This window comes from Haemorhous mexicanus, chromosome 3 (assembly GCF_027477595.1).
Source record: "Haemorhous mexicanus isolate bHaeMex1 chromosome 3, bHaeMex1.pri, whole genome shotgun sequence".
Lineage (NCBI taxonomy): Eukaryota > Metazoa > Chordata > Aves > Passeriformes > Fringillidae > Haemorhous > Haemorhous mexicanus.
The window spans coordinates 41,860,847-41,885,783 of NC_082343.1; the positions used below are offsets into that span (position 1 = coordinate 41,860,847).

Consider the following 24,937-nt stretch of genomic DNA (forward strand, 5'->3'; position numbering starts at 1 on the left):
GCCACCGCCGGGCCCCGGCCGCCCCCCCACGCCGGCGGGAGCAGGGGAGCGAGAGGGAAGGCGGGACACGGAGGGCACTCTCCGGAGGCGCGCGCCGGCGGGAGGCGACGGCCGCCGGGAGCGCGCGCAGGCGCGCACACGCCCGGGAAGGGGAGGAGGAGGGCGGGCGGCCGGGCGGGGGCGCGCACGGCCGGTGTGTGAGGGAGAGAGCGAGGGGAGGGTGATCCCGGGGCGGAGAAAGGCGGCGGCAGCGGCGGCAGCGGCGGCTTCGCTCGGCTCAGGGCAGGCGAGCGGCCACAGGCGCTGCCGAGCCGGGAGATACGGCGGGCGCTGCAGACTCGGGGCATCCTTCCTCTTCCTCCCCGCCCCCTGCCCGCCCTTCCCCCTTTTCTTTCTCTCCTTCCCCACTGTCCGCCGGGGCCGATCGCTGTCGGCGGCACGATCCCGGGGCGTTTCCGCGGCTCCCGAGCCGGCAGCGGCCGCGGGGAGAGCCGGTCCCTCCCCTGCCCGGCCGGGACTGAGGGACCCCCCGCTCCGTCCGGGGCTCGGCTGAGAGGGCCTGGCCCCGGCCCCGGCTCGGCTCCCCGGCGGCGGGCTCGGCGAGGATGTCGGGCGGCGGCGGCAGCCGGGAGGAGGAGCGGCGCAAACTCGCCGACATCATCAACCACTGGAACGCGAACCGGCTGGACCTGTTCGAGATCAGCGACCCCACCGAGGTGAGCGACCCCGGCGAGGGCCTCCCGCCCGGCCGGCCCGGTGAGACGCCGCGCCCGGGCCAGGCCGCGCCCCACGGCAGCCGGGCTCCCGCGCCGCCCGCCGCCCCGGCCGGCGGCTCGGACACAGGCTCTCCTGCGCTGTCCGCGGCCGGGGCTCCGCTCCTCGGTGGGCAGCGAGGGCCCCTCGCGCTGCCCGGGTGAAGGCAGGTTGCAGCGGCCGGGGAGGGGAAGGGAGCGTAGGGCCGGAGCCCTCCCCTCCTCCCTCTGTTCCCTCCCGCAGGCACATACCGGCCTGACCCCGCCGGACAGGCGGCTCCGAGGCAGGGGAGAAACCCGCTGGGAGATGGAGGTGGCGAAAGGGGGCGGGCAAGGGCGAGAATACAGGAGCTGCCCCCGTCCCGAGCCCGACACCGGGTTCCTCCGTGGGGTTTTTTTTGGGGTTTCTTTTTTTTTTTTTTTTTTGTCTGTCTGTGACTTAAACAGTACATACAGGCGGCTGGTGGAGGAGGATTGAGAAGCCCGGTGGTAGGCGCTTTTTTTGTTGCTAGCTTGTTTGTTTCTTTAAATATTCGTCTTTGTGCAGAAGGCGCTTCTTACAAAGCAACCTGCCGCTTACAGTCCGGCGGCTCTCCGGGTTTCTGGTACAATCCCCGGAGTGGCTTTCCCAGGGCGTGACGGACGGAGCGCCTTGGCTCTCCGAGCCTGCAGGCTGCCAGCCCGCCGCCTAAAGTAAATACCAGGAGCAGGTTCGTAGACCCGAGTTCACATGTTGTACTGGAAAAACACAGCGGGTAATTTCTGCCTAATGAAGTGGGTGTTTCTGATGGCCTAGAGAGGCTGGGTTTTGTCCTTTTTAAAAAAAAATAAAAATGTAATAGTCAAACCACACCCTCCCGCTGCCCCTTGTCATGTTCCCTTTGGCTGGTTCGTGCTTCGCGTCTGGTTTGAAAGCGTCGAGGGGGGGTAGGGGGAGGGCTGGGGACGCAGGTTACAGCCCTGTTTGTGTGTGACAGCGGGCTCCCTGCTAAGAGGGTGGAGGCTGATCATGTGCGTGTTCCCGGGGAAAAGGAGGAAATTCACACTTGCTCTTGGCCTGGCCCTGGTTGTTTATTAACAGAAGCCTCTGAGAAATCACGTTGGCTCGGTCTTGGAGCTGGCTCTTGTTCTGCTCCTAGGTGCTGACTGCTAGCAGAGCTACAAAAAAGTGTTGAAAGCAATTCTAAGATTAGGAACTACGACACCTTCGGGTATTTTCAGTTCTGCTCATTGCAGACAGTTTCTTGAACACAAAGATGAAAGTTTTCTCTGATTATTCCCTACATCTTCCAAGATTTATCGTAATTAGAGGTCCTTGATTGTGTTGCTTAGGTTTTAACAACGTCATTGTTGGTTGACAGTTACTGTCTCAAAAAAGTGGGCGGAAGCCAATGTCAAGAAGCTTTCATGATTGTGTTTGAGAACATAGCACAGTCTTTTTGGAATTGCAGGTTGACTGCTAACTGCCTGTGGCTGAACTTTTTGCTTTACTGATGTGTTTGTCCATTCCCAGTGCATTCTAACTCCAGCCTGTCTTCTTTGTGTTTATGGCAGACTGTGCTTCTGTGGTTTTGTTAGTAAGTAGTTTAACAAATCATACTTTCTTTAGGTCAGCCATGCATATTTATTATTGTAGTTAACTAGAGTTTGCACAAAAGTCACCAGCTTCGTTATAGATATTATTGAAAGAAAAATTTACTTGCATTCACTCCACACTTCTGCAGTTAAGCCTCCTGTATAGGAGCATACTCACCACTGTCAGTGATGACATTTCAGTTGAACTACTGAATGTAAAAAATGAAGTGCATGCATAATATCTTTGAATGTATAAGCTCTTTAGCCAACTAGTTCTAAAAGCATTTGATGAGACTGCAGGTGAGTTTACATCAAACTGGCACCGGGTAACAATTTTATAGATGAAGTATGTTTTCCTTCCAGATAATTACACTTACGAATGCTCACATTTATTTTCACTCTTACCCTGAGCTGACACAAATTTGGCGATATTTTTAACCTAGGTCATGGTGTGATTCACATTTGTGCTGTTTATCAGCTTAAATGAAAGCCCTTTTACTAGACTCTTGAGAACTGACAATCCTCTGTTGTTTCCCTGTTTTTCCAGGCTCAGCTTGATCATGAGGCATATCTTGCTTTTTGTAGGGACTGCAGCAAGTCTGGCATCTGTGAAGATGCAGTAACCTAGATATGACTTTTGGCTGTGTGTGCCTGAGCTGAGTCAAACTGAATAATTTTAAGCTGTCCAGGCATAGTTGTTGGCCTGCTGGGTTAATTTTGTAGCCCAAACTGCAGACTGTCATCCAGGAGCTGCTGGTTGGATGTATCAGTAGAGTTGATGCCTTGTTGTGATTCTTCAGGCATTTCCTCAGTGTAAGTAACCTGGTTTAAGTGAGTTGTCTTGTAACTTTCCTATATAAGAGAGTAGGATTTTCCAGAGGGCTAATCACAGTCTTAATAGTGGGGTTCAGAGATTTTGGTAAAGTGAAATCTAATGTAAATTTACTAGGGTTCTGACAGTATAGATTATGCAGTGACAGTGAAAGGAATTCAATGTGAGCGACTGATGTACCTTGGTATTAGTTTGATAGGTCTAATTCTTTGGTGAGATAGAGTTGTTCCAACTCCATTAGATCCTCTTTGCTTTACTGCAGTGTGTAAAATGTGACTTTGTTTTGAAGGTTGGATGGTATTTTGAAAGTAATTCAAATGTGTGGGGCTTTATTCGGAGAAGTGGTTCATGAAATTAATCTGTTTGAATTCCTGTTAATATTTTATTGGGTAGACTAGTCCTAAGGGATTAGAGATCTACCTGTTTTCTTGCCTCTTGTGAGGCTTCAGGAACAAATTGTTAAGGTATGTAAGACATTGAAGAGCAGAAGCCTTGGATAGGGTATATTGAGTTCTGTTACTAACTTTTTCTTAACTTCTCTTTGACTCTAGTAGTTAACTTAGTCATTCAGAGCTGCTGTATCCCAGCAAAACAAAAACGAAAACTTTCTGTTGCATGCTCAAAGTTGAGTGTTCCTCTGTCTGTATCATGTGGAAAGCTGAAAGACTTCTTGGGAGTGAGGATTTCATATCTTCACTGCTTTCACTGAAGTAATTTATGGACTCCTGCTTGAGAGCAAAGTGGTAATTTTAAATTTATTAGATACTTACCTATTTGAACCATTGTTGCTGTTCTGACAAACCTGTTAATTTGCACTATTTTACTCCGAAAATTTAAAATTATTTTTATTCAGAAAGTAGCTCAGAGAAGCTCTGCGGCTTGAGAAACTTATAATTGAACAAAACCAAAACACTGCGTTTACTTGCAGAAGTTTAAATGATAGTGTTTCAGGAGTGCTGCTGGGTACAGACCTTTGCTAAAGATGTCTGTAATACTGGTCATCATTTAAATTTGATTAAGCTTTTACTGTCTCTAACCTATGTGAGGCAGCTACTCACTTTGGCAAGTCTGAAAAAAATACTGGACTTTTTGGGGAAAGGTGGAGTGAATCAGTTTTTGTTTGTAGATAAATTAACAGATTCAAAATAAAAAAGATTGTTAACCCTTTTCTTCAATTGTTTCCCCTTGCCCTTGTTCCAAGTGTTGTGGATGCTTTTTCCTTTTATTGTTTTAAATTTTTTTGGTCAGGCATAGAAACACAGTAAAGAGATTTTGAAAATACTTAGACCTTTTGCAGTAGGAGATAAAATGATGGTTTGATCTTGATTTAAGTCTTGGGTGCTTACTCCTTTTTGAAAACTTTGGATGCTGTAAGTTCGAATGAATGATTTTGTAATAAGTGCATAGAGTTTTTTTGGGAACTTGTAGATAGGAGATGATTTGCATTTATACAGTTTAGCTTTTTTAACCTCCTCCTTTAATAAAAGTGCTAACTGGAGTTGATTGTTACATAAAATAACTGCGCATGGATGTTTTAGGTGAGAGGAAGGGATGGAGGGGTACTGTAGACTATGCATTTATCACTGTTTGAATACATCTAATAAGATACCATATCTGAACTAGATGTTGCAATTATTGTTGATAACAAATTAAGGTTTCATCTTTAATATATGCTTTCATATCTGTTATATATGAGGAAGAGAAGTGTTTTTTCTAAGCATGGTTTGTGGACTAGGAATGTGAATTGCATTTAATTCTTTTGAGACAGACACTTTGTAGAACAAGTGGGATTTTTTTATAACATTTGCCCAGGGGCTAGGGGATTGTTGTCAGAAACACTGATCAGTTGGAGTTTTGTTTTCTGATAGAGAATGCTTTTCTAGACTGATATACCTCTGTGTCAGCAAAAGTAAAAAGGTCTAATCAAAAAGCTTAGAGAAATAATATACTTTGCATTAAAGAATAACTCCTGAGAGTTTGACTTTTAAATGGCCATAATTAAAAAAAAAAGAAGGAATTTCAAAAGTGTTCATGCTATTTGATTATTTATGTGTGAAAAAACTTAGTCTTAGCAACAAGGTATTAGAAATAACCCATCAGAATGTGGGCGGGGCATTTTTTTTCCGGGTTGCTTTGTTTTGGTTTTTTTTTAATACTGACTTTCCATGTGTTGTTTTATGTATGTTTGGTGTATTCAATATGTTTTATATTGTTTTCTTTGGCTTTAAATACAAGTAAGCAATCTATTAACAGAAAATACTGTACAGTACACTGTATGGCAGGATATTTTAGGGCTGATGGAATTTTGGTCTTCTTCTGAACTTTTTGGGTTCAGATCTGTTTCTAGTTCATTAATTGTCATAGGGAAGACATAAGCTTTACAGCCTTTTAATGGTAGTTGTGCAAGCTTGTTATTTAAATCTAGTTAAAGCAACAAGAAATGGGAATTTTTAGGTTTTAACCCCCATGCTGTTTATCTGCATGGTTGCTCACCCACAAAAAGATCTCACCCTTATAAAAATCTGGCTCTGAGGCTTTTTCAAGACCTGTTTTTAAAATTGGTAATGTATTGTGTTATGGGTGATAGTAATAGTGGAAATGCAAGTCTGGAGCTAAGGAAACACTGTCTAAATGGTGGAAATACTTGTGCCATCTCCACTAGTTGGATTGTACCACTTTCAGTAGTTTAAGCAAGTGCAACTCTTCATACTGTATGGACCTCAAGAAGCTGGTAATATATCTGAAAATACTGTCCTTTTTAAGTTTGCCAAACCTATGGTGTGGAAAGTAAACTGTCTTTGCAACAGATGTTTAAACTAATATTTAGTCAGTCTGGAAGGGTGATTGGAATCCTGAGGACTGATGCCTGTGCTTTTTAGTGAACAGAATGTTTTTCTAATAATTGCTACCACTAAGCAGGCACAGCTCAAGAGGACATAAAAACACTGAGGCATTAGTTAAAGGTTCGGGATTACTAATAGCACTTTACTGAGTCTGTTGAGCTCTAGTTCTGCATTAAAATGGTTGGAGAATAGAAGGGATGCAGGCCTGCTAATGTGCATCAGAAGGGGTATTTGGAGACCAGTTTTTCTTTTACTGAGTCAAAGTGAATAGTCATTACAAATGAAGTCTTAGAGCTCTCTAGAGAGTCCCAATTCTGAGTTTGAATTAAGATATTGACCACAGTCTACACACATCATAATCTAATGAAAATAATTCTAGGAAGAAGTTTTAGGCTGTGCTTTTCATATTCCTTATATAAATTATTTCTTGAGCCAGTGGCCAATTAGTTCCATTCAATTCAGACATACTGGCTTTAAGAATTCCCTCCTGATGTGTGGATCTGTTCTCCGCCTAAAATGCCATTGACAAGCATTACTTTTCAGCTGAAAAACCCTCAGTCATCTAGACATGTAAGGGATTTGCTTTGTTTATGCAAGTGTGTTTTTTCTGTCAAAACCATTTCTCTTTCAGAGAGGTTAAACCAAGATGAATGGAACACACTTTCATGATTTTTGAGAAAAACTTAACTTTATAATTAATGAAATTCTGCTCTTGTGTCTAGATGCTTTTGTCATCTAAAGGGGGTAACAAAAGCTAAAACTTAGCTGGAAAGTGATAAAAGTTGAAATGAACTGGTGTTTGTGGGAAGGCTGTAGATGATAAGAAACCACTCTGAGTTAGTTTTTATGTCAGTATCTTTTGGCGTAGTTGCTCTGTTATAAATAAAGGGGAATAAATGGTAGCTGTGCAAAATTCAGAACATGCATAAAGAAAATAACTCCTTGTTTTGAGCCGTGGTTCTGATGAAGGTGGAATTGAGAGTCACAATGTGAAGTAGTAAACTGAATGTTGTGATAAACTTAAGAGAAGTCTAATTTAGCAGATATTACAGATACGTAATGGAGTGTCTACTCTGTCTTTTGAAGTGAACTTCATGCTAATGGAAGCCTCTTCTGAAGTGTATTTGAGTAAAGCACTGTTTAGGTAGTTGTTGGTTTTTCAAGATTTTTGGCTAGGAGGAATATTTACATGTAAAATAGATATTGAGTGATGCTCATTTCATATTGTGAAAAGGCTAAAACCTGTTAATTTCTGCTGTTAAGATTGTTCAGTAGATAAACCAAGGAGGTAATCGATAGTTGTTCTGGATGCATGCATCATTTGGCTTATAGTTGTTGTTAAACTTCTTGCAGAGATTCCTCTTTCCCCTCAGGTCTTTAGTTGCAAGTAAAAATGACCGCTTTTCTGTATCTGTCTCTCTCTAGAAGCTTAATAATCAAAGATGAAAACTTGAGTCAACAGAGATAAAACTCTGTAGTAGTTCAGACCTAGCAGTAGCAGTCAAATTATCTTCCTGGACTGTATTGTGCCTCATGAGCTTTTGCATAATGAAGATGTATAACGTTGTAACATAACTTTTTTCAGTGTAGGGATAAGTTTTCCACATGGTTGGTTGCCTTCAGTCGTTCAATTGCAGTTCTGCCTTCTGCTGCTGTCTAGTTTGGTTCTCTAGAAAGACTAAAACATTCTGCTTTGACATGAAGTCCAGTGTTCTTTTTTTTTTTTTTTTTTAGCCATCACTTTTTTGTCATACCTTCTTATTATGCTTGACTTTAATGTTTTCTTGTGTTAGGTACATGTAACTTGCTAAAACCATTTTGTGTAATGCTTCAGGATAATGGTCATCTCTTTCTGTTACAGGCATTGCCCTCAAGGTTATCAACTTATTGTTATTATATATTAAATTTTCTAGGTCTTCCTTCTTCCATTGTGTGCTCACCTGTAAGTTAGCCAGCTCCTCTTCAGATCATCTTCTAGCACAGGTATTCTTATCAGGGAGCCATTCCTCTTATTCTTGCTCATTCTTGTCTCCTATGAAGATGCCTTCCGTGTAGATACTACTTGCTTCATTTCTCTATGCACCGTGTAGAGCAGGGCTCTTTATTGCCCTGGTCTGTCTTGCAGAATTTTGTTGTAGATTAATCATTACTCTGGGAAATTTGCTTAGAGTTTGAATCCTGTAAGAACTGGAAAAAGTCCTAGAATTAGGGTTGTCATTTAGAAGATCAGTATAGGGCGTAGTTTTAAGTGCAAATCTGCACTTAAATGTAAACTTTACTTGGTTACATGAATTTGTAATTTGTGTTTGAATTTCATCATATTAATAGAAGAGTCTGTAAGAGTTTGATTGTACTGATGAAATTGTGTACACTCCTGTAAGTTTGTTTGTGTCACCTCTTCCAGTGAAGAGCAGAAATTGCACATCATTAGTTTTGAAAATTTTAAGCTTTTATTAAGTGGTGCTTGGTGTATCTTAAGAATAATAATAAATGGATTTCTAATTTTACTTATGCATTACAAGAGTATAAAATAGATTTTACTTTAAAAAAATATGAGTTACTATAGTGATTCTATTCAAGGATGTTAGAAAACTGGCTGGCTTGATATGGAATTGGTGATTGTGTATGTGTTTGGCTATGACTCCTAATGCCAGGTCAACTCTTGGGTAAATATTTTGGAATGGGTTTTATGCACTACAGTACTAGTTGCTATAGAGTGATGGCAGACTGAAACAATGGCTGCAGGTGGGCCTTTTTATTTGGTCAGTGTTTTTCTTACTACTTTGATAATTTGCAATCTTGTAACTAGAACTCAGAAGTAGGAAAGCACTCACAAAAACTCACTACTTAGTGATAGATGATCAGTTACTGATTATGTGGTTTAAGGCTTCCCCTTGGTGAATTGTGTCCCAGGGCATGGTCCTGCTGTATAGTAAGAGCACCTTTTATAGTGTGAAAAAGTGAAAAAGAATGAATTGTCTGGCAACAGTATTTATTTGGCTGACAAACTAGGTTGCTCAGAGCAGTATTTGTGAACTAAGATTTCAGCGTGTAGACTTTTCAAGCACTCCATGATGTGTTTAGTAGAGCTTTCTCTTGGTTAGATGACTTGATTTGTCAGTCCACACTTTTCTGTTTTCTTAGCGGCAAGATAAACAATTTGATGACAGTGCCACGCTTTTACAAATATTTACATTTTGCTTTTTCATATATTGTATTGCTTACAAAACTCAGTGGAAGATCAGAATCTCACTTCTTAATGAAAATTAGGGGCTGTTGGATAACCTGTCTTTGGGTGAGAGTTCAAAGGACAAAGAAACCATGCCCTTATGTCTAAAACAAGAAAAGGCCTCAATTGCCCTCCAGAAGGTGCTCTGCTTTGAGCAGTACATCAGCTAGAAATTCAGAAGGTCCCTTTAAACATTTTGTCATCGTTCTTAACTTTAGTAAAAACATTTACACCATGTTCCTAATTTTAAAAACATCGGGCCAATGCTGTCTGTGATAAGTGTCCTCCTGGATGGGAAAATGTCTATGTGGAAACAAACAAAATAGAACCAGGTTGTGTTACAGAAAGCTTTGCATTGCTAAAATGCTTTTCATAATATCACTTCTTTTATATTGAAAAATCCGGTTTGCATTCACCTTGCATTTACTGTTTGATAATATTTTCTGCGTTCGGATCGTATCCAAGCATTGCACACTTCTTGTAGAATGCTGTCTGTTTTGTTGGGAAACATGTAAGTTGTTTCCACTAAAAGCGATAGCCTTACTGAACATGGCTGCTACTTAATCTCAGTGTAGACAGAATGAAAGTTTTAAGACTTCTTTAATACTCACTGTACGTATTCTGGCTGTTTAAAGAGTAGGATAGTTTATTTTCCTATCTGGAAAGGGAAAATAATCTGAAAATGGTGATGGAAAGACAGTGTTTACTAATGAAAACACTGCTCAATCCTGCTAATTGATTTTGATGGATTTGCCTGTTAGGTCTAGTGTTTGCTGTAGAGTGAAGAAGGTCAAATTTGGAATTACTTAAGATTACTGTGTCTAATTCTTTAGCTTTTTGAAGCCTTTTAAAAAAATAAAAGGCCAAACAACTGTTTCCTTCTTTAAAAATCAGTGAAATGCTCTAACAAGGCCCTTCTTTGTTTTGTGTGAGATGTATTGTAATGCTGGAGACTTTATCAAAAGTAATACTGAAACTGTATCAAGTATTTCATGAGAGTTTTTCTAGTTGCCATAGCGCAGCAAAGACTATTTCAATAAATTCACTTGTTATGCTTATAGCAGACTGTTTTCAGACAGATAAGGATTGATATGTAGACTGGGCTAGAAAAAAAAAGGAGAACAATGATGTAATTTTATGCCCTGACTACTGGTATATTCACCAAAGCCATCTACCAGCATCCAAAGACCTAACCAACCCAAAGTGGTGACATTATTGCAGTTCTGGGAAGTTTTCAGTATACGAGCTGGGTTTGCAGTCTGCCTCAGGTGTTCTCTCCATTTAATAGGAAAAAAAGAAAAGTGAAATAAGAGAGGATTTATCTCTCTCCTGGAGCGTTTGTCAGGATTTACAGTAAAACATCTAGTTTTCTATTACCTTCTGATTTCTGCCTGTCTGTAGCTTTGGACTAAAATAGGATCCTGTAAAGTAGGATCTGTGATGAAATGAGAGTGTTTGAATTTTACAGTGTTCAAAATTCTGGTAGAATTTTCTGAAGCAATAATCAACTGTATCTCCTAACATTCTGATACTGGCTCAGTATCTTGGGTATTAGATGTTCTGAAGGAGTTACTAATTCTTACTGTTGTAAATAAATTGTTTGTAGTCTGCTACAAGCTCCAGAATACTTTGGTTTCACGATTTGCTTTCTCACCTGCATTAAGTTTAAGCTTGAATTCAAAAACTGGTACTTCCATTTTTTGATAGATTAGACAAATTTGAGAACTTTGCCTTCTCAAAGAAGTCTTCATTCATTTTGAGTGATAAAGTGTCAAGTGGCAGCACAAAAATTGGTAGCATTGTACCAATGTGAGAAAGTCACATACTGAAGCTCAGGTGTTGTACAGTGTTCTGATACTGGTGGTTTGTAAAAACTTTTGAAACTCAGCACTTGCTTAAGTTGCCTGTCTTATCTTCAGTGTACCACATTTGTCTCCAAATTCTTGTGTGTATGGATGCTCATAAATATCCATGTATATAATTATAAATGTACTGATATAGCTTTCTCAGTAAGCCTACCTGTGCTGAGACCTTTTCCCTCTCATTTCCTCGCACATGCACTCTGTGGCAAAACTCTCACATCCACAACCTTAAACCAAACACTCCAAACTTCTCCTTTCAGGGAAAAATGCCAATTACAGCAGTTTTCAAATGTGTTCATCCTGCTGCACTGGCTTCAGAGAGCAGCCTTTTGATTATCTGCCTCTGTCAGAAGTTTCCCGTGAGGTTACAGATCAGCCATGAAATCCTGAACACCTGCCACGTGGACTTTGTAGTTTGGAGTGGCCTTGCAGTTGGACCTGTTTATAACTAGCTAGTCTGTGTGCTGATGGTGGCTGTGACACCTGGGTTTTCTTCTAAGGAAGTGCTTTTTTGCTTGCTATACTGTTATAACCATAGATACTTTTCCCTTATTTTGGAGAGGATTCCTTTTAATAGGCTTTCAGCTTGTGTCATCTCTTCTGGGTATCTGTTCGGTAGGCAGACTGAGTTTTCTGGATTAACCTTATACTGAATTCCTTAGCTGCTGAGAAGGAAGTCTTGCTCCAAGGGGAAAAATGCCTTCCTAACCACCTCAGAGGTAATAAGGATGGTACTCAGAGCATGTAGAGCTTAAGTTATCCAAATCCTGAGGATAAGTAGATGTTTCTGTATGTTGCAAAAGGGTTAGGACAATTTCTCAGATCCTTGATACACATGCCTTTTTCCTAGTGTCTGTTGTCTTCTTCTGTGGCAGTATCATGATGTTATCAGTAGTAGTAGAAACCTGCAAGTAGAGTGAGATACCAACATATTTCTGATACCTTTATATCCTTAATTTATGAAGCGAAATGTTAAATAGCAGTGTTCTTTGTAATGGCTGATGGATGTGTGAGTAATCTGAAGCTATTTCCACCTCAGCAACTGCAAAAGAGGATGAACACTTTCACAGGTACACACACACAATGTTCTGCAGCCCCTTCTTCACCCACCTCTCAGCACTTCTGAGGCACAGAAAGGAAGTGGGCAGTGTTGACCTTCTTCCTGCCATCACTGCCATCATGTGATTGCTGTCATGGGGTTCTGTCTTCTGCCATGCAGAACTGTCCATCTTTGATTGTCTTCCAGCTCTGTGGTGTTGATGATACTGACTTTTACAGCAACCACAAGTACATGGTAGCAGTTAAATTTGTATGCTGCTTTTTACTGCGGCTTTCAGCTTTGACCAGCCCTTTCTCTGCCTTATTCTCCACCCCCAATGTCTGTCTGACTTAAACATCATTAAATGTTGACAACATTTTAAAATTGGTGCTTAGTTTATTTCAACATTTATTTTCTATATTTACATATGTGAAATTTAGGTAAAATGAAAAAAAATTACTTCAACAAGTTCGGGTCTTGCTAAAGCTTACTGCATTTGTTTTTGGGAAAAAGCTGCTTACTTGCTGTATGCAAGGAGACTTTTCTCTTTAATTACTGAGCTTTCCTGTTTGTATATGCCATTACAAAATAATGTGGTAATATGACTTTTCATTACATTGATTATCTCTCTAAATCAGTTTTATAAGTAGAACTTTTATGATACATTTTGTTCATGCAATGAGCAATTTTAAGTCTAATTCTTGTAAGTGGGCAATGGTCATTCAAGTGTGTTAGGAACTGAGCCGTATTACTTGATTTGACTTTTTTCCCCCCTTAGAGTGCTTCTCCAATTTGTTGCTATTAGCAAAATTGAGGGTTGGGACTAGATGATCTTTAAGGTCCCTTGCAACTCAAGCCATTCTGTGATTCTAAGGTGATATTTATTTAGATCATGCTTAGCTTGTACGTGTGAACAGCTGTATCTTCATAAACTGTCTTGGTTTGTATAAAAGACATCTAACATTCTCACTTTGTTATAATATTTCCAGGACAGTGGGATGGGAAAAGTGATGCAGATACATGAAGTAATGTGTTGAAAACTGATGTAAATTTAGTTACTATAGAGGCAGAAAGAGAAGCTAGATTTTTATAGATATATGCAATTCTCTAGGTTATCCTATTTTGAGATTTCACCCTATAAGACATAGGAGGAAGGGACTTAATCACACTTAGAGTGTCATCTACCGGCACCACCACACCCCCCTGGTTTAACTCTTCTGTGGTATAGCAAAGATTGCCCCTTTTCTCTACTGGGGAGCTGCATGCACTTAGGATGAATGTTATGTATCCTCCTAGAAAACTTGAATAATTTTCATATTTGGGGTTTTATTTAGTTCAGGAATACTTCTGTATCAAATGTACATGAGACTGCCTCACTTCTGTAAGTAGGTAACTTTAGTTCCAAATGTGAGGAATCAAACTGCTAAGGAGGTGGAATGGACCTTAAGGATCACCTGGTTACAGCCCCACCTGCCATGGGTGGGGACACCTCCAGCTAGACCAGGTTGCTCAAGGGCTTATCCAGTCTGGCCTTGAACACTGCCAGGGTCAGGGCATCCACAGCCTCCCTTGGAAACCTGTTCCAGTGTCTCACCACCCCCACAATAAAGAACTTCTTCCTAATGTCTAATCTTTCCCCTCTTTCAGTTTTTGTACCCATTACTCCTTGTCCCATCACTGGAGTTCCTGTCAGACTCCTTTTCTAACTTCCCTGTAGGCCCCCTTCAGATATTGGAAGGCTGCTTGAGATTTCCACACAAACTTCTCTTCCTGGCTGAACAGCCCTAGCTTTTTCCCCAGGAATTTCCTTTTTCCTCATGTGTAACTTTCTGGTATTCTGATGTCTTGTAAGCTGTTAATTAAGGCAAGCATATATGTTTTATTAACATTTTTGAAGTGAATTCTGAATAGAAGGAAATTCAAAATCCCCAAATGCTTTGCAATAATAATTTAAAAAATGAAATCTATTTGAATGAGTTACTCTTAAGTACCTAATCATAAGGAAAGTTTGTGGCTCACCATGGAGAGTGATAAAAAATGCAGACGACAAATGATAATGGTGTTATCTAAGACTATTTAGAATGTGCCTGTGCTTTTTCTTGGGGTTTGGTTTTTGTTTCATATGTTTCTGTTTCTATACAAATACAATATATTTGGAGGAATAAGTCTGGGAAAGTTACTGTTCTCAGTAGTAGAGAAACATACATGCTGTAGTCAGGATACATACTATACTAGGAGACATTATTGGTTGTTAATTAAAAGGAAAAGAAGCTAGAGACTCCTTAGATTTGTAAATTCTTTTCCACTTCTGCATGCTGCTGTCTTTGCTTCCTGTCAGAATTTTTGTTTTGGGTCATCTTCTCATATTCTTGTGTCATACTCCCTCACTGAGAAGATAGACCTCATTGGTATAACTCTTCAGCTGTTTTAATTCTGATTATTTGCTGCAGAGACTGTTTGGCTAATATTAGCAGTTAGTTAAAGCCTTAATTGTTTCACTGTGAGTCAGAGTATACTTGATTTCTTGTATGGTAGTATCATTTATGCCTTCATTAACTATGTTTTAATATCTGAGTAAGCCAAACCAAGTTACTGAATGCTTTTGTAATCTGAGCCTGTTTAAACTCGAAATAGTCCTGTTCACGGTTAATCATCTGCGTTAATGTTTGCATTGTAACTTGTCCTTGCTCTGTGTGCCACTCAACTGACAGTCCCTTGATAAGGATAAAAGTAAGGGTATTTGATAGAATTGTGTTTTAGAGCAAGAAAATGCCTGACAGTAAGGAACCATTTAATTTTCTGATAGTTTCTTGCAATGTGGAGATGATGAATGAAAGGTGGGAATTTAAGTGAAGTTAACTAAACATCCAAGCCATGTCACTGGCTGCAAAACTAACTACTGGGCAGAAGTGCGGAACTTGGTTAAAAATGAGAGTTCATGCCCAGTACACTGGCAAACACATTCTTCTGGCAACTCCTGATTAACAGAGCTGTAGAGACCAGTTTTGTTAACCAGTGCTAGATGATAAAAACAGTAATTTGTTCTCTTCTAGAAGAAATTTGTAGAATAGTGCTGGTAGCACTTTTTAAAACACAGCTCTTTGGTAACCAAATGTGCTATTTGAAGGTGAAATGAGCATTTTTATGAGTAGACTCCCCTGAGCAAAGTTACTTTCCTGGATTGGGAAATACTTCTCACTTTCTTATTCTATATTTAAACAAAGTGTATAATAATATTCTATGCAAATAAAAAAAGTATATTTTTTGTGTGTTTGAGGCATATTACAAAAAAAAAATCAGTTGCAAGTATAAAATTGCAATATAAAATTTACTTCAATGTATTGGAAGAATTAGATTGTATTTTCAAAATGAAAAGCATTTCAAGCATTTTTTTCATAAAGCTGAAGTATAGTCCAGAGGATTGGAATTTAAATAATCAACAAATTTTACTTAAGGAAAAAGAAGAATTGCATTGCTTTAATAAAAATGCATCTGATCTGGGCTTGATTATTGTCAAAATCTGATCTATGAGATGGCTTTCTTCTTGAAACAAGCATGAAAATTTTCAGTGCTTATTTTTGTAAACCTTACTGATGATGAAGAGGGTGTAGCATATGGGACAGAGTGTAATGGCATGTCTAAGTTCAATAGTTCTTGATCACGGCTTAAAAATGAATGGATACTGGAACTACCATTTCTGACTTTGATGTTGCAAATGAATCCATCTAAGTTTATTAGTATGGATTGGTCCAAAGAGAGCAGCTTACAAAATGGACATCTATATCCTTGCAGACAAAATTATGCTTTCTCTTCTTTGTCATTCAGAAGAGCATCTGAAAAATTTGGCCTTGGGGAAAAGATGTATTTGCTGGCATTGAACTAATCCAAGGATAGGGCATCCACCACCTTGCTGGGCAACCTCAGAGTAACGAATTTCTTCATAATAACTAATATAAATGTACTCTTTTCCAGTTTAAAACCATTCCCCTTAGTCCTCTCCAATACATGCCCTTGTAAAAAGTCCCTCTCCATGTTTGTTTAGCCGCCTTTAGGTACTGTAAGGCTGCTGTAAAAATGCTTCCCTAAAGTCTTCAGTTCTCCAGGCTGAACAATCCCAATGTCTCAGCTGTCATAGGAGAGGTGCTCCAGCCAACTGATAATTCCTCTCTTTTATCTTGGTCTACCTCACTTTCCTTTTGTTCCTGCTTTCTGAGTTTGTTTTCTTTTGATGTTCTGTTACTTTGTGGTGTTCTCAAAATCAAGCTGTTTGCTGTGGTTAGCTTGTGACTATTATTATTAATAATAATATTTCCACCCACTCCTGCCTTCCTGTGCCCCACATACCCTATAGCAACTATAGGTTAGCAACAAATGTGTATTTTTGATAGTGAATCACTTCCCTTGTTCCACTCAGATGCTTGTCTAGAGCTTCAGGACTGAATTGCCTTCAAAAGTAACATGTAGAACCCATGGAAATCTCACTGGTTTGAGGATGTAGAGAGGGTGACGAATACTGAATTTTTTTTTCCCCCAACTGCTTCTTCTGAGTTTTTGCCTTAAATTTCTGTATTTTTCTTGAGTTTTTTGATATTTCATTGTTTTTTGGTTATATAATCTTTCTTAAATGATGAACTTGTGTGTTAAAAGAATTATTATTTCAGGCATACAGTTCATTTTATCTGTATTAAAAGTTAAATCATTATGCAGTTCCCTAACTACAAGAGTGTTCTGCAAAAGAAAACTTCTCAGATGCCAGTGAATAGTCAAGTAGTGGAACAGGTTGCACAGGGAGGTTGTGCAGTTTCTGTCCATGGAGATTTCTAAGAGCAAGCTGGAGAAAGCTGCAAAAGAGCCTGATAAGAGCTCAGAAACGACCTTTCTTTCACTAGGAGGTTAGATTGGAAAATCCTGAAGTTTGTTTCTCCCTGAATTATCCTGTTATCTTAGATGGTTCCATGGCATATATACCCATTCCAGTTTATTTCCAGTTGTGATGGATTGCGTTGCATTATTAATGACTCTTCTTGTGTGTAGTAGAACCACTTATATAGGCTTTACTGTCTCTATTGTCTACCAGTTGGGCTTGTACCTGAAGAGAAATTTACAAATGTTACGGTGTCACTTAGAGTACTTTATTTAGCTTTTTCCATCCCTTCATTTGTCATGGCCCTTGTTGAGACACACCTCTTGATACATCTCCGTATCGTGAGCTGTCCTGTTGGTTAGAAGTCATGTCTAAAGTAAGAGTATCTGCCTGCCTGGCTGCTGTAACAATTAGTGTTTTCTGTAGCTGAACAGTCTTGGAAAATTAGCCTGTCCTCTACAGATGTTTAAATATGATCATTTGATTTGGAATAGACCTCAGGAGATTTCTAGTCCAGCCTCCTGCTTGAAGCAAGGTCAGTCCTGATGCCCCTGAGGGCTTTTCTCATAAGGTGTTGAAAACCCCCTAAGGACCAGTAACTGCAGTAACTCTGGGCACCCGTCTTCTTTGGCTTGACTGTCCTAATGTTGGAAAAAAGTTTCCGGTATAGTCAGTTTAAAGGCTGCTTTTATTTCAACTTAATGCCCAGTGTTTGTCCTCCCACCATGCCCTGTTCATCACTGCTGCGTTGTCTTCTAGGCCTCTTTGCAGATCCTGTGAGCTGCTTTGTAGGTCTCCCCAAAGCCAGCTCTTCTCCAGGAGCAAGAAACCCAGTTCCTTCTGTCTCGCCTTCTAAGATGGTTCTTCAGCCTCCTAAACATTCTGTAACTCTCTGCTGAACTTCAGCTTATTTCTGTTCTTCCTGTACTGACAGCACAAAACCAGAGTGATGGGTAGAGCAGTACAATTGTTTTACTTGACCTAAAGCTTATATTCCTCCTGTTAACGCGACTAAGCCTGATGTTGACTTTGCTGCCAGGGCATGCTTCTGAATCATCTTCAGCTTGCTGTTTACCAAGATCCTCAAGTTTATTTAGCAGAGCTTCTTCCCAGCCAGTCATTTTTTGAGCCTGTGTTGTTGCAAGACATTTACCTTCTATTGTCAGGACTTTCCTTTTTGCCCTTGTTGAATTCTGTTGAACTGAAAGGCCACTCAAAACTTTGAGCAAAAACAAAGCAAAAATACCCCATCTAAACCACTACCTTTCCTTTGGCAAAGCCTTTAGGCATGTACTTGAAAGCTTTGAATATTGAAATGCTTAGATTTTTCTTGAAGTTGAGCACATCATTCTTCTACCCATCCCGCACAGCCTTCAAGACTGAAAGTACTTTAATGTTTCAGGATCACTTTATGTATCCTTTGAGTTAAGCAAACTATGTTCTGTCAATGTATCCTCTGATAGATTGCCTAGGGGAGATAGGGTGAGGTCCTAGTGCTGCGCGACAAGAAGTGTTTCTAAGTTGTGTGAATTGCACACAGTTTTGCTCCCATTTTCTGTTTCAGTGCTTCTTCCTTCTCCAGGTGACACGCCTGTATTAGTTACTGGAATGGATAGGTGCAGTGAATGAGCTGTGCTGCGTTATTTTTGTTGATACGTGTTTTTTGGGAATGAAGATTTGCTTTCACTCCTGATTATTGTTAGTGTATAAAACTGTTTATACAGTATGGTGTATTGACTAGTTCAATTACTGATACTCAGCCTCATGTTCTTTGTTTTGAATTCTGCTATTGTGATATGGGTCTCTGTGTGATGCTGAAAAATAGGCCATGCTGGTAGTGTACCATTTTTAATGAAAGAAATGCTGAAGTTTGGAAGTAGACTGTAATCTTGCCTGGCCACAGATATTTGTAACAACTTTGTAACTTCAATGGAGCATTTTTACTATTAAAATTTAAGTAGCTATTTTGAAACTTGGGTAGCATTAGTCTGTTAATTCTGCAAATGTTTTTAGGCCAGAATTAATATAATAGGAATTTTAAACCGAAATAAACCAAATAAGAAACATCTCAAACTCAGCATTAAATTGTATATATTGATATTAAGTTTAAAGAAGCTTTAAGTCACCTTTTCTGCATCTTATGTTTGAATCTGTTTTGATGCAATCTTGCTAGCCATTCTTAAGTAGCTGAACTACTACTTTAGCTGTTAATCCCTACGTCCAGATGCTTGTTCTAGGATTTCCTTCCAAAAAAACATGGCTAAAAGGTTTATTGTGCACCCTGGGAAATCATTAGATCAGGACTGGTTTGCCCCAGAAGTTCAGAGATCAGAATTGAGTTGCTGAAGAAAAATACCCTTCTGATGGTCTCCTTTGATAAGTGGAATCTGCTCAGCTGAAGACAGTCATTGCAGTGACTGAGGGGAGACTGCCTAGATTATGACAACATGAAGTCTTAATGCTGGATGAACAAACTCTGGAAGGGAGCTATTAAGTTTATTCTCTAATATCTGTAATTATCTGCTCTCTCAGTTCTAGGAATGAAGCTGCTACCTAGACTAAGCAATGTACAAATACAGAATTGCACTGTTTATTTTCAAGTTCCTTATTCCAGACTAGGGTGGGTAGGAAGGGTGAGGAAGAAAGTAGTAATGTGAAGGATGCCTATGTGATGATTAAGTATTCAGCTTTTCAGTTGTCTTTTTGTTGTTTCTATCTCCTCCCAGCTCCACACACCCAGTCTTGTAACTGATGATCTGACTGACCTGCCCTCTGAAACTTCCTCACTCTTCTTTAAGCAGGCGGTGGCAACCTTTTGAGAAACAAAGAACAAGACACTACGAAATGAGGGGGCAGTATTAGTTTGGTTGCTGACCTACCAGACTAGATTTGTTCTGATGATAAAATGAGAAGCCAGCAAGCAATTCTTGACTACTTCAAATTTTGAGCACTTAATCAATTGAATCAATTCCATACTTTTCTTTCAATCCCTCATTAGGTCTAAAAGTGAAGCCAGATTTCTGCATTACCTTATATTGCAACAAAATTATAATTTAACATGCCTTATATAATTTTAAAGAAGTAATGATATATTTGTGTTTACCACTGGGAAAAGAGCTGCCTTGCTACTTTTTGAGAATCATAATTTTTCATAAAACATAAGTAGTCTTGCACAGAACACTTACTCTAATGAGAAACTCAACTCCAAAACATTTGAGAGGTTATGATAACAATAATAGTCAATCTATTTTTTTGAACTGGGATATGTGTATCTCGACTATTGTTTGAAAAACTTAAGGTGTTTTCTGACTGAATTCCTTCTGACAAAAAAATCGCTGAAGTTGGTCTTTATGCTACTACCACAAGATACCTTTCTCTAGATTATTTCTGCTATTATGAAGAGAACTGCAAAGGAAATGAGGAGCTTCCTATGTAATCAACTGGTCAACTGCTGTTTCCTCTATCGGGGATAGTGTTGGCGATTACTCACAGTCGCTGTGTTTACATTGTTGTCCTGAGCCTGGAATAAGAGACTGTGAAGCAGTAGGAAAAAAAGGGAATACAGTGGTCATGCAGTTACAGAATACTGCAGTTACAGAAAGAAAGTAGCTTTTTACACCCCTAGTTAAGCTTTTGAGTGCTTCTCTGTTTTAATGACTGGTGGCACAATGAAACGTTACCTTTAGCAGATCTCATTGAGCTTTTAAAATATGTGTATGCCACCCTGTCTCTAAACTGACTTTGTTAATTGACTATTTTTAAAAATCTCATTGTCTTTTAATCATTTTGTTTACTCTCCTCCTCTGGCTTGGACTTTGGAGATTCTGGGCTATAAAACCTGTCAGTGTTTGTGTGTGGACAGCATCTGATGCAGCAGTGTTTGGCGGAAGATCTCTTGGCACTGCTGAATAATTCCTGTACCATTTGTGTCATTCCTGCTTGAACTGAACCCCCTTGCCTTTTTATGCTCAGGATGTTTAAAAAAAAGTTGAAGGCTACAGTTAGAAGCTGGTGATTGGAGCTCTAATGGACTATGTACTTGGTGGCTCCTGATGTCTTGGAAAAAATACTATTTACATTAGAAAATAACACCACCTTGGTATTTGATACCTTTAGTTACTTTTTGTTGAAGCAGTAGAAAACTGTATATATTTGTGCATAGCGCTACTCATAGGCCTGGGTTGCTATGTCCTCTATCTAGTACTAAAACAAAAACATGGCTAAAGTTCTCCTCAGTTAAATGATTTAATAATTGAATTACAGTCTGATTTTATTTTAATAGCCTTTTTTAGGTCTATTGTAGTGAGTTTCAAATACTGTATTACTTTCATGGTGTTTTGTTTGTTCATCCTTAGGCAAGTGAAATAGATGTTTAGACAAGGATGATGAAATTCCTGCATTCCCACAGATAACCAGTTTATTCCCACCATGGAAGCCAGCTTCTATCATACAGCCGATTGGTTGGATTTCTGGGTCTGCAGAAGCATTCCTTGCCTCTGCAAACTACTGCTGTTGGTTTTATTTTGGGTGTCAATAGCTACCCAAGGGAAAAGTATGTGGATGAGGTTTCATACTTTTAGCTGGAACTGGTAAAATAGCTTTCTAGCTTCAAGAGAGTGCTCCTTTGACCCCTTCTTCAATTGAACAGGTTTGTTTGGGTTTTTTTAATCCCTCCTTTATGCCGGCATTGGGTTTTATGTGACTCCATGGTGAAGATCTTAGGGAAGCTGGGAGACTAGGATTAGTTCTTGTTGGGCTTTTTCCTCTGAACTGGCTTATTAGAGTTCTCCTAAATGCTTGTGTTGAAACAATTATAATGACACACAGCTGGAGTAGGGGTAGACAGGGGTAGGGAAAACCCCTTCCAATGTAACTGTTAGTTGCCATTGGATTAGTTTAACGTCGTATTTTCCCTTGCTACCACAAGCAGGATTTACAGAGTAATGTTTCTCTTGAGGTAGCCATCCAGTAATCAACAATTAGGAACTTCTTGGGGAATTTATTTCTAGGTCGATGTGACTAATACCTTCCGTGTTCTGTAATAATAATACTAATATGGAAGATACATAAAAGAAGAAAGTATTCATTTATAGAGATTTTCTTGTTAGATAAGCCTGTTTAGAGAGTAGGACCTTTCAGGCAATAAACTTGTTTCCAGTCTGGCAAAACAGACGCTGTTGTAGATTGGGAGCAAGCTGGAACCCCATTGGGGAAAAGGAAGTTGGTGGTAATTGGAATGTAAAATCCTTCTTGAGTGAGAAGGGTGTCAGCTCAAGTACAAAACATTAAAGTGTATTGTTGTGTTGATAGCTTCATGGTATCTTCTCTTTCAAATCTGAAAGTAAACAGAGCATTGAGGGAGTAAAATCAGAAGCAAGGTAACCTTCAGTGCCTTAGGAAGAAACCTTTTTATATGTTTAGGAGTGCTTTGAGCTAGCTTTTGTGTTAGAATGGAGGATTTTGTAGTATGAGAACAGTCAAAAGAAAACATCACAAAACAGGGAGTACAAAACCACTGTCAGTATGAAGATATTGTATATGGTGTTACTGCATAGAAAGCCCTTTTTTAGCTGTCAGCAGTTGTTTTTAAATGCAACTAACTGAGGCTGAATGTCATTCACAAAGCACAGTGCTTGATGAAATTGTTGCCAGAGATTATACAACAGGTTTAAGTAGGATTTGCAGAGAGAAGGCTATCAACAGATGAATTTTACCTAACTATTAGAATTACTGTATAGATTTTTCACAAGCTATCTGTGGCCTTGGTAGTCCAACATTCAGATAACTAATGATGTCAATAAACTGCTTTGTAAGTTTTAAGAAATTTCCCAATTCCTTTAAATATAAAATGGAGTCATTCATAATGAGGAGGAGGAGTTTTTGAGTGACTGAATTAAAAAAAAAAAAAACCAAACCCAAACAAACAAAAATACAACTCTTTTTGGGACATGCTCATGTTTAAAGGTTGTAATGTCAACCCCATTTTTTTTTTTTTTTAAGTATTCAAGGTAATGCTTTTTAATGTGGAAAACTGTGTGGCAATTTCATGGGTTAATTTGAAACATGTTTGGTTGTATCTGTAGTGAATGAATACCTTTTTTTTCCTGGATGTGTGGTAGAAGTAACCAGAAGGATGTCTCAGCTTGTGTATGTGTATGTTTACTCTAGACAAAGCTGCATATAAAAGCAGTGTGGTTGTGTGTCTTTGGCCATGACACAGATCATCTCAATTTCATTCATCAGTGCAGATTTTCAGTTTGGGGTTTTTTTCAGAACTATTTTTCTAGGTGTTGATTATTCCATAGCCTGAAGTATGGCTGATTTGCCCTTAAAAAGCAAAGAGGAAAGTATTTCAGGTAGGGAAGAAAAACAGTAGTAGTTCCAAAAGATGTCCTTTACCCCATTTCTCTAGAATTTGTTACAGTAAAATTGCATTTAGTGGTACTTTTTGACCTTATAATGTTACTTAAAACCTGCTTGACTAGCATAACTTATTTGGGAAATAGTTTTTTGAAATCTAGTCAGAGGTTGTATTTAAATCAGAATGTTGAGTTTTGAGGTTTGGGGTATTTTTATTTTTTTTTCATGCAGATTCCAGGCTGCAGTTTGTCTACTTCAGGAGAATCAGGTGCTTGTTTTTCTGTTAGGCTTGTTAGCATTCCTGCTTCAAACTCCTGACTAATTAGCCTGGTTGCCAAAGCTCCTCCATGCAGTGTATCAGATGGCACCAGCACCAGCGTTTTTCTGGTTCAGTCAGTGTAGCTGGATGTCTTAACCCTGTACGGGGCTTATTCCAGCTCATCCCAGAGGACTGAGAAGCCAGGGTAACACAATCAAGTTTATCATTACAGAGTAGAACTTAGCTCAAACTTTACTGGCTGTGTCAGCATAAATACATGGCATGACCCTTGTTGCATTATGTAAAAATGATTCTGTTTTTATAGTTTCCTTTGATAGCCTCATCATACTAAAGCCTGATACTGAAATAGTAAAAATGCAGTGCTAATTACAAGAAATTATTCCAGAAGTTGTTCATTTAAAGGATTGTTGGTGTCGGGTTTTTTTTGTCCTGTAGTGAGAGTTTATTTATATTATTTCCAATAGAGAGGTTATACTGAAAGCAAATAAATATTAATGTTTTGTCAAGTGAATGTGAGGTGGTTGAAGTGGGCATGGTTTCTGAGCTGCTCTATGGATTTGCTGGTGACAGCTTATCAATGGGCACCAGCTTGTCAAATTTGAGTTTTATTTGGTCTGTTGATTCTTTGATTGAATCTTCAGCCTATGTCAGGAGTGTGAAGTTGCCACTGTAAGAGGTCAGAAATGGACAAGAAATTTAATTTAGTTTGTACTAAGTAGTGTATGTACTTCTGGACACTAGAGAACCCATATGGGAGGGAAATGTTAAGAATAATTTTATTTGTGCCATCTATAATGAAACTGTGATCAGCTTTCGGAAGACAGCCACAAGAAACCCGGCTTCATGATCGGTGGAAATGGTTTTTTTCCATAATGCAGCTTTCTGCAGTAAGTAGATTGACATTTCTGTTAGAGATACTTCTTTTTGAGTGAAAACTCAGTATCTTTTCAGCTTTTAGTAGTTTCACAGATGAATTTGCAGACTACTTGTATTGTCATTTTTTATGGTTTTAAGACTGTTTCTGAGACATTCTTGTATCAAAGTTTTATTACAGAGGAAAAACTGTAATCTTTTTAAGTTGTGGAGAAATTATCGTGTAACTCTGGAATCTAACATTTTGTATGCCAGTTAAAAAAATATCCTTAAGATAACAGTATTCTAAATTTTACTTTGTGACTGTAGAAAATTAATTTATCTAAATGCCTTGTGATTGTGGACTAAGTCTTTAAAATATTTGAGAGATTTGCCATTCCTGTAACAAACTATAGTTTCCACGTAGCTCATCAGGACTGCCAGTCTCT

General features: G+C 39.3%; 1 protein-coding gene across 19 annotated transcripts in view; it reads left to right on the plus strand.

Annotated features, from left to right (window-relative positions):
* The first annotated feature begins 238 nt into the window (after nucleotides 1–238).
* Nucleotides 239–24,937, plus strand: part of AFDN (afadin, adherens junction formation factor) — a 116,402-nt gene continuing 91,703 nt past the window's right edge. For 9 of the 19 annotated variants that reach the window (XM_059841501.1, XM_059841502.1, XM_059841515.1 and 6 more), the window contains exon 1: nucleotides 241–716. In XM_059841501.1, the coding sequence (XP_059697484.1) occupies nucleotides 606–716 (111 nt within the window). In that variant the 5' untranslated portion in view covers nucleotides 241–605. Of the gene's footprint in view, nucleotides 717–24,937 lie in introns of all 19 variants that reach the window. The other 10 variants (XR_009485762.1, XM_059841498.1, XM_059841507.1 and 7 more) reach the window with 2 other exon arrangements.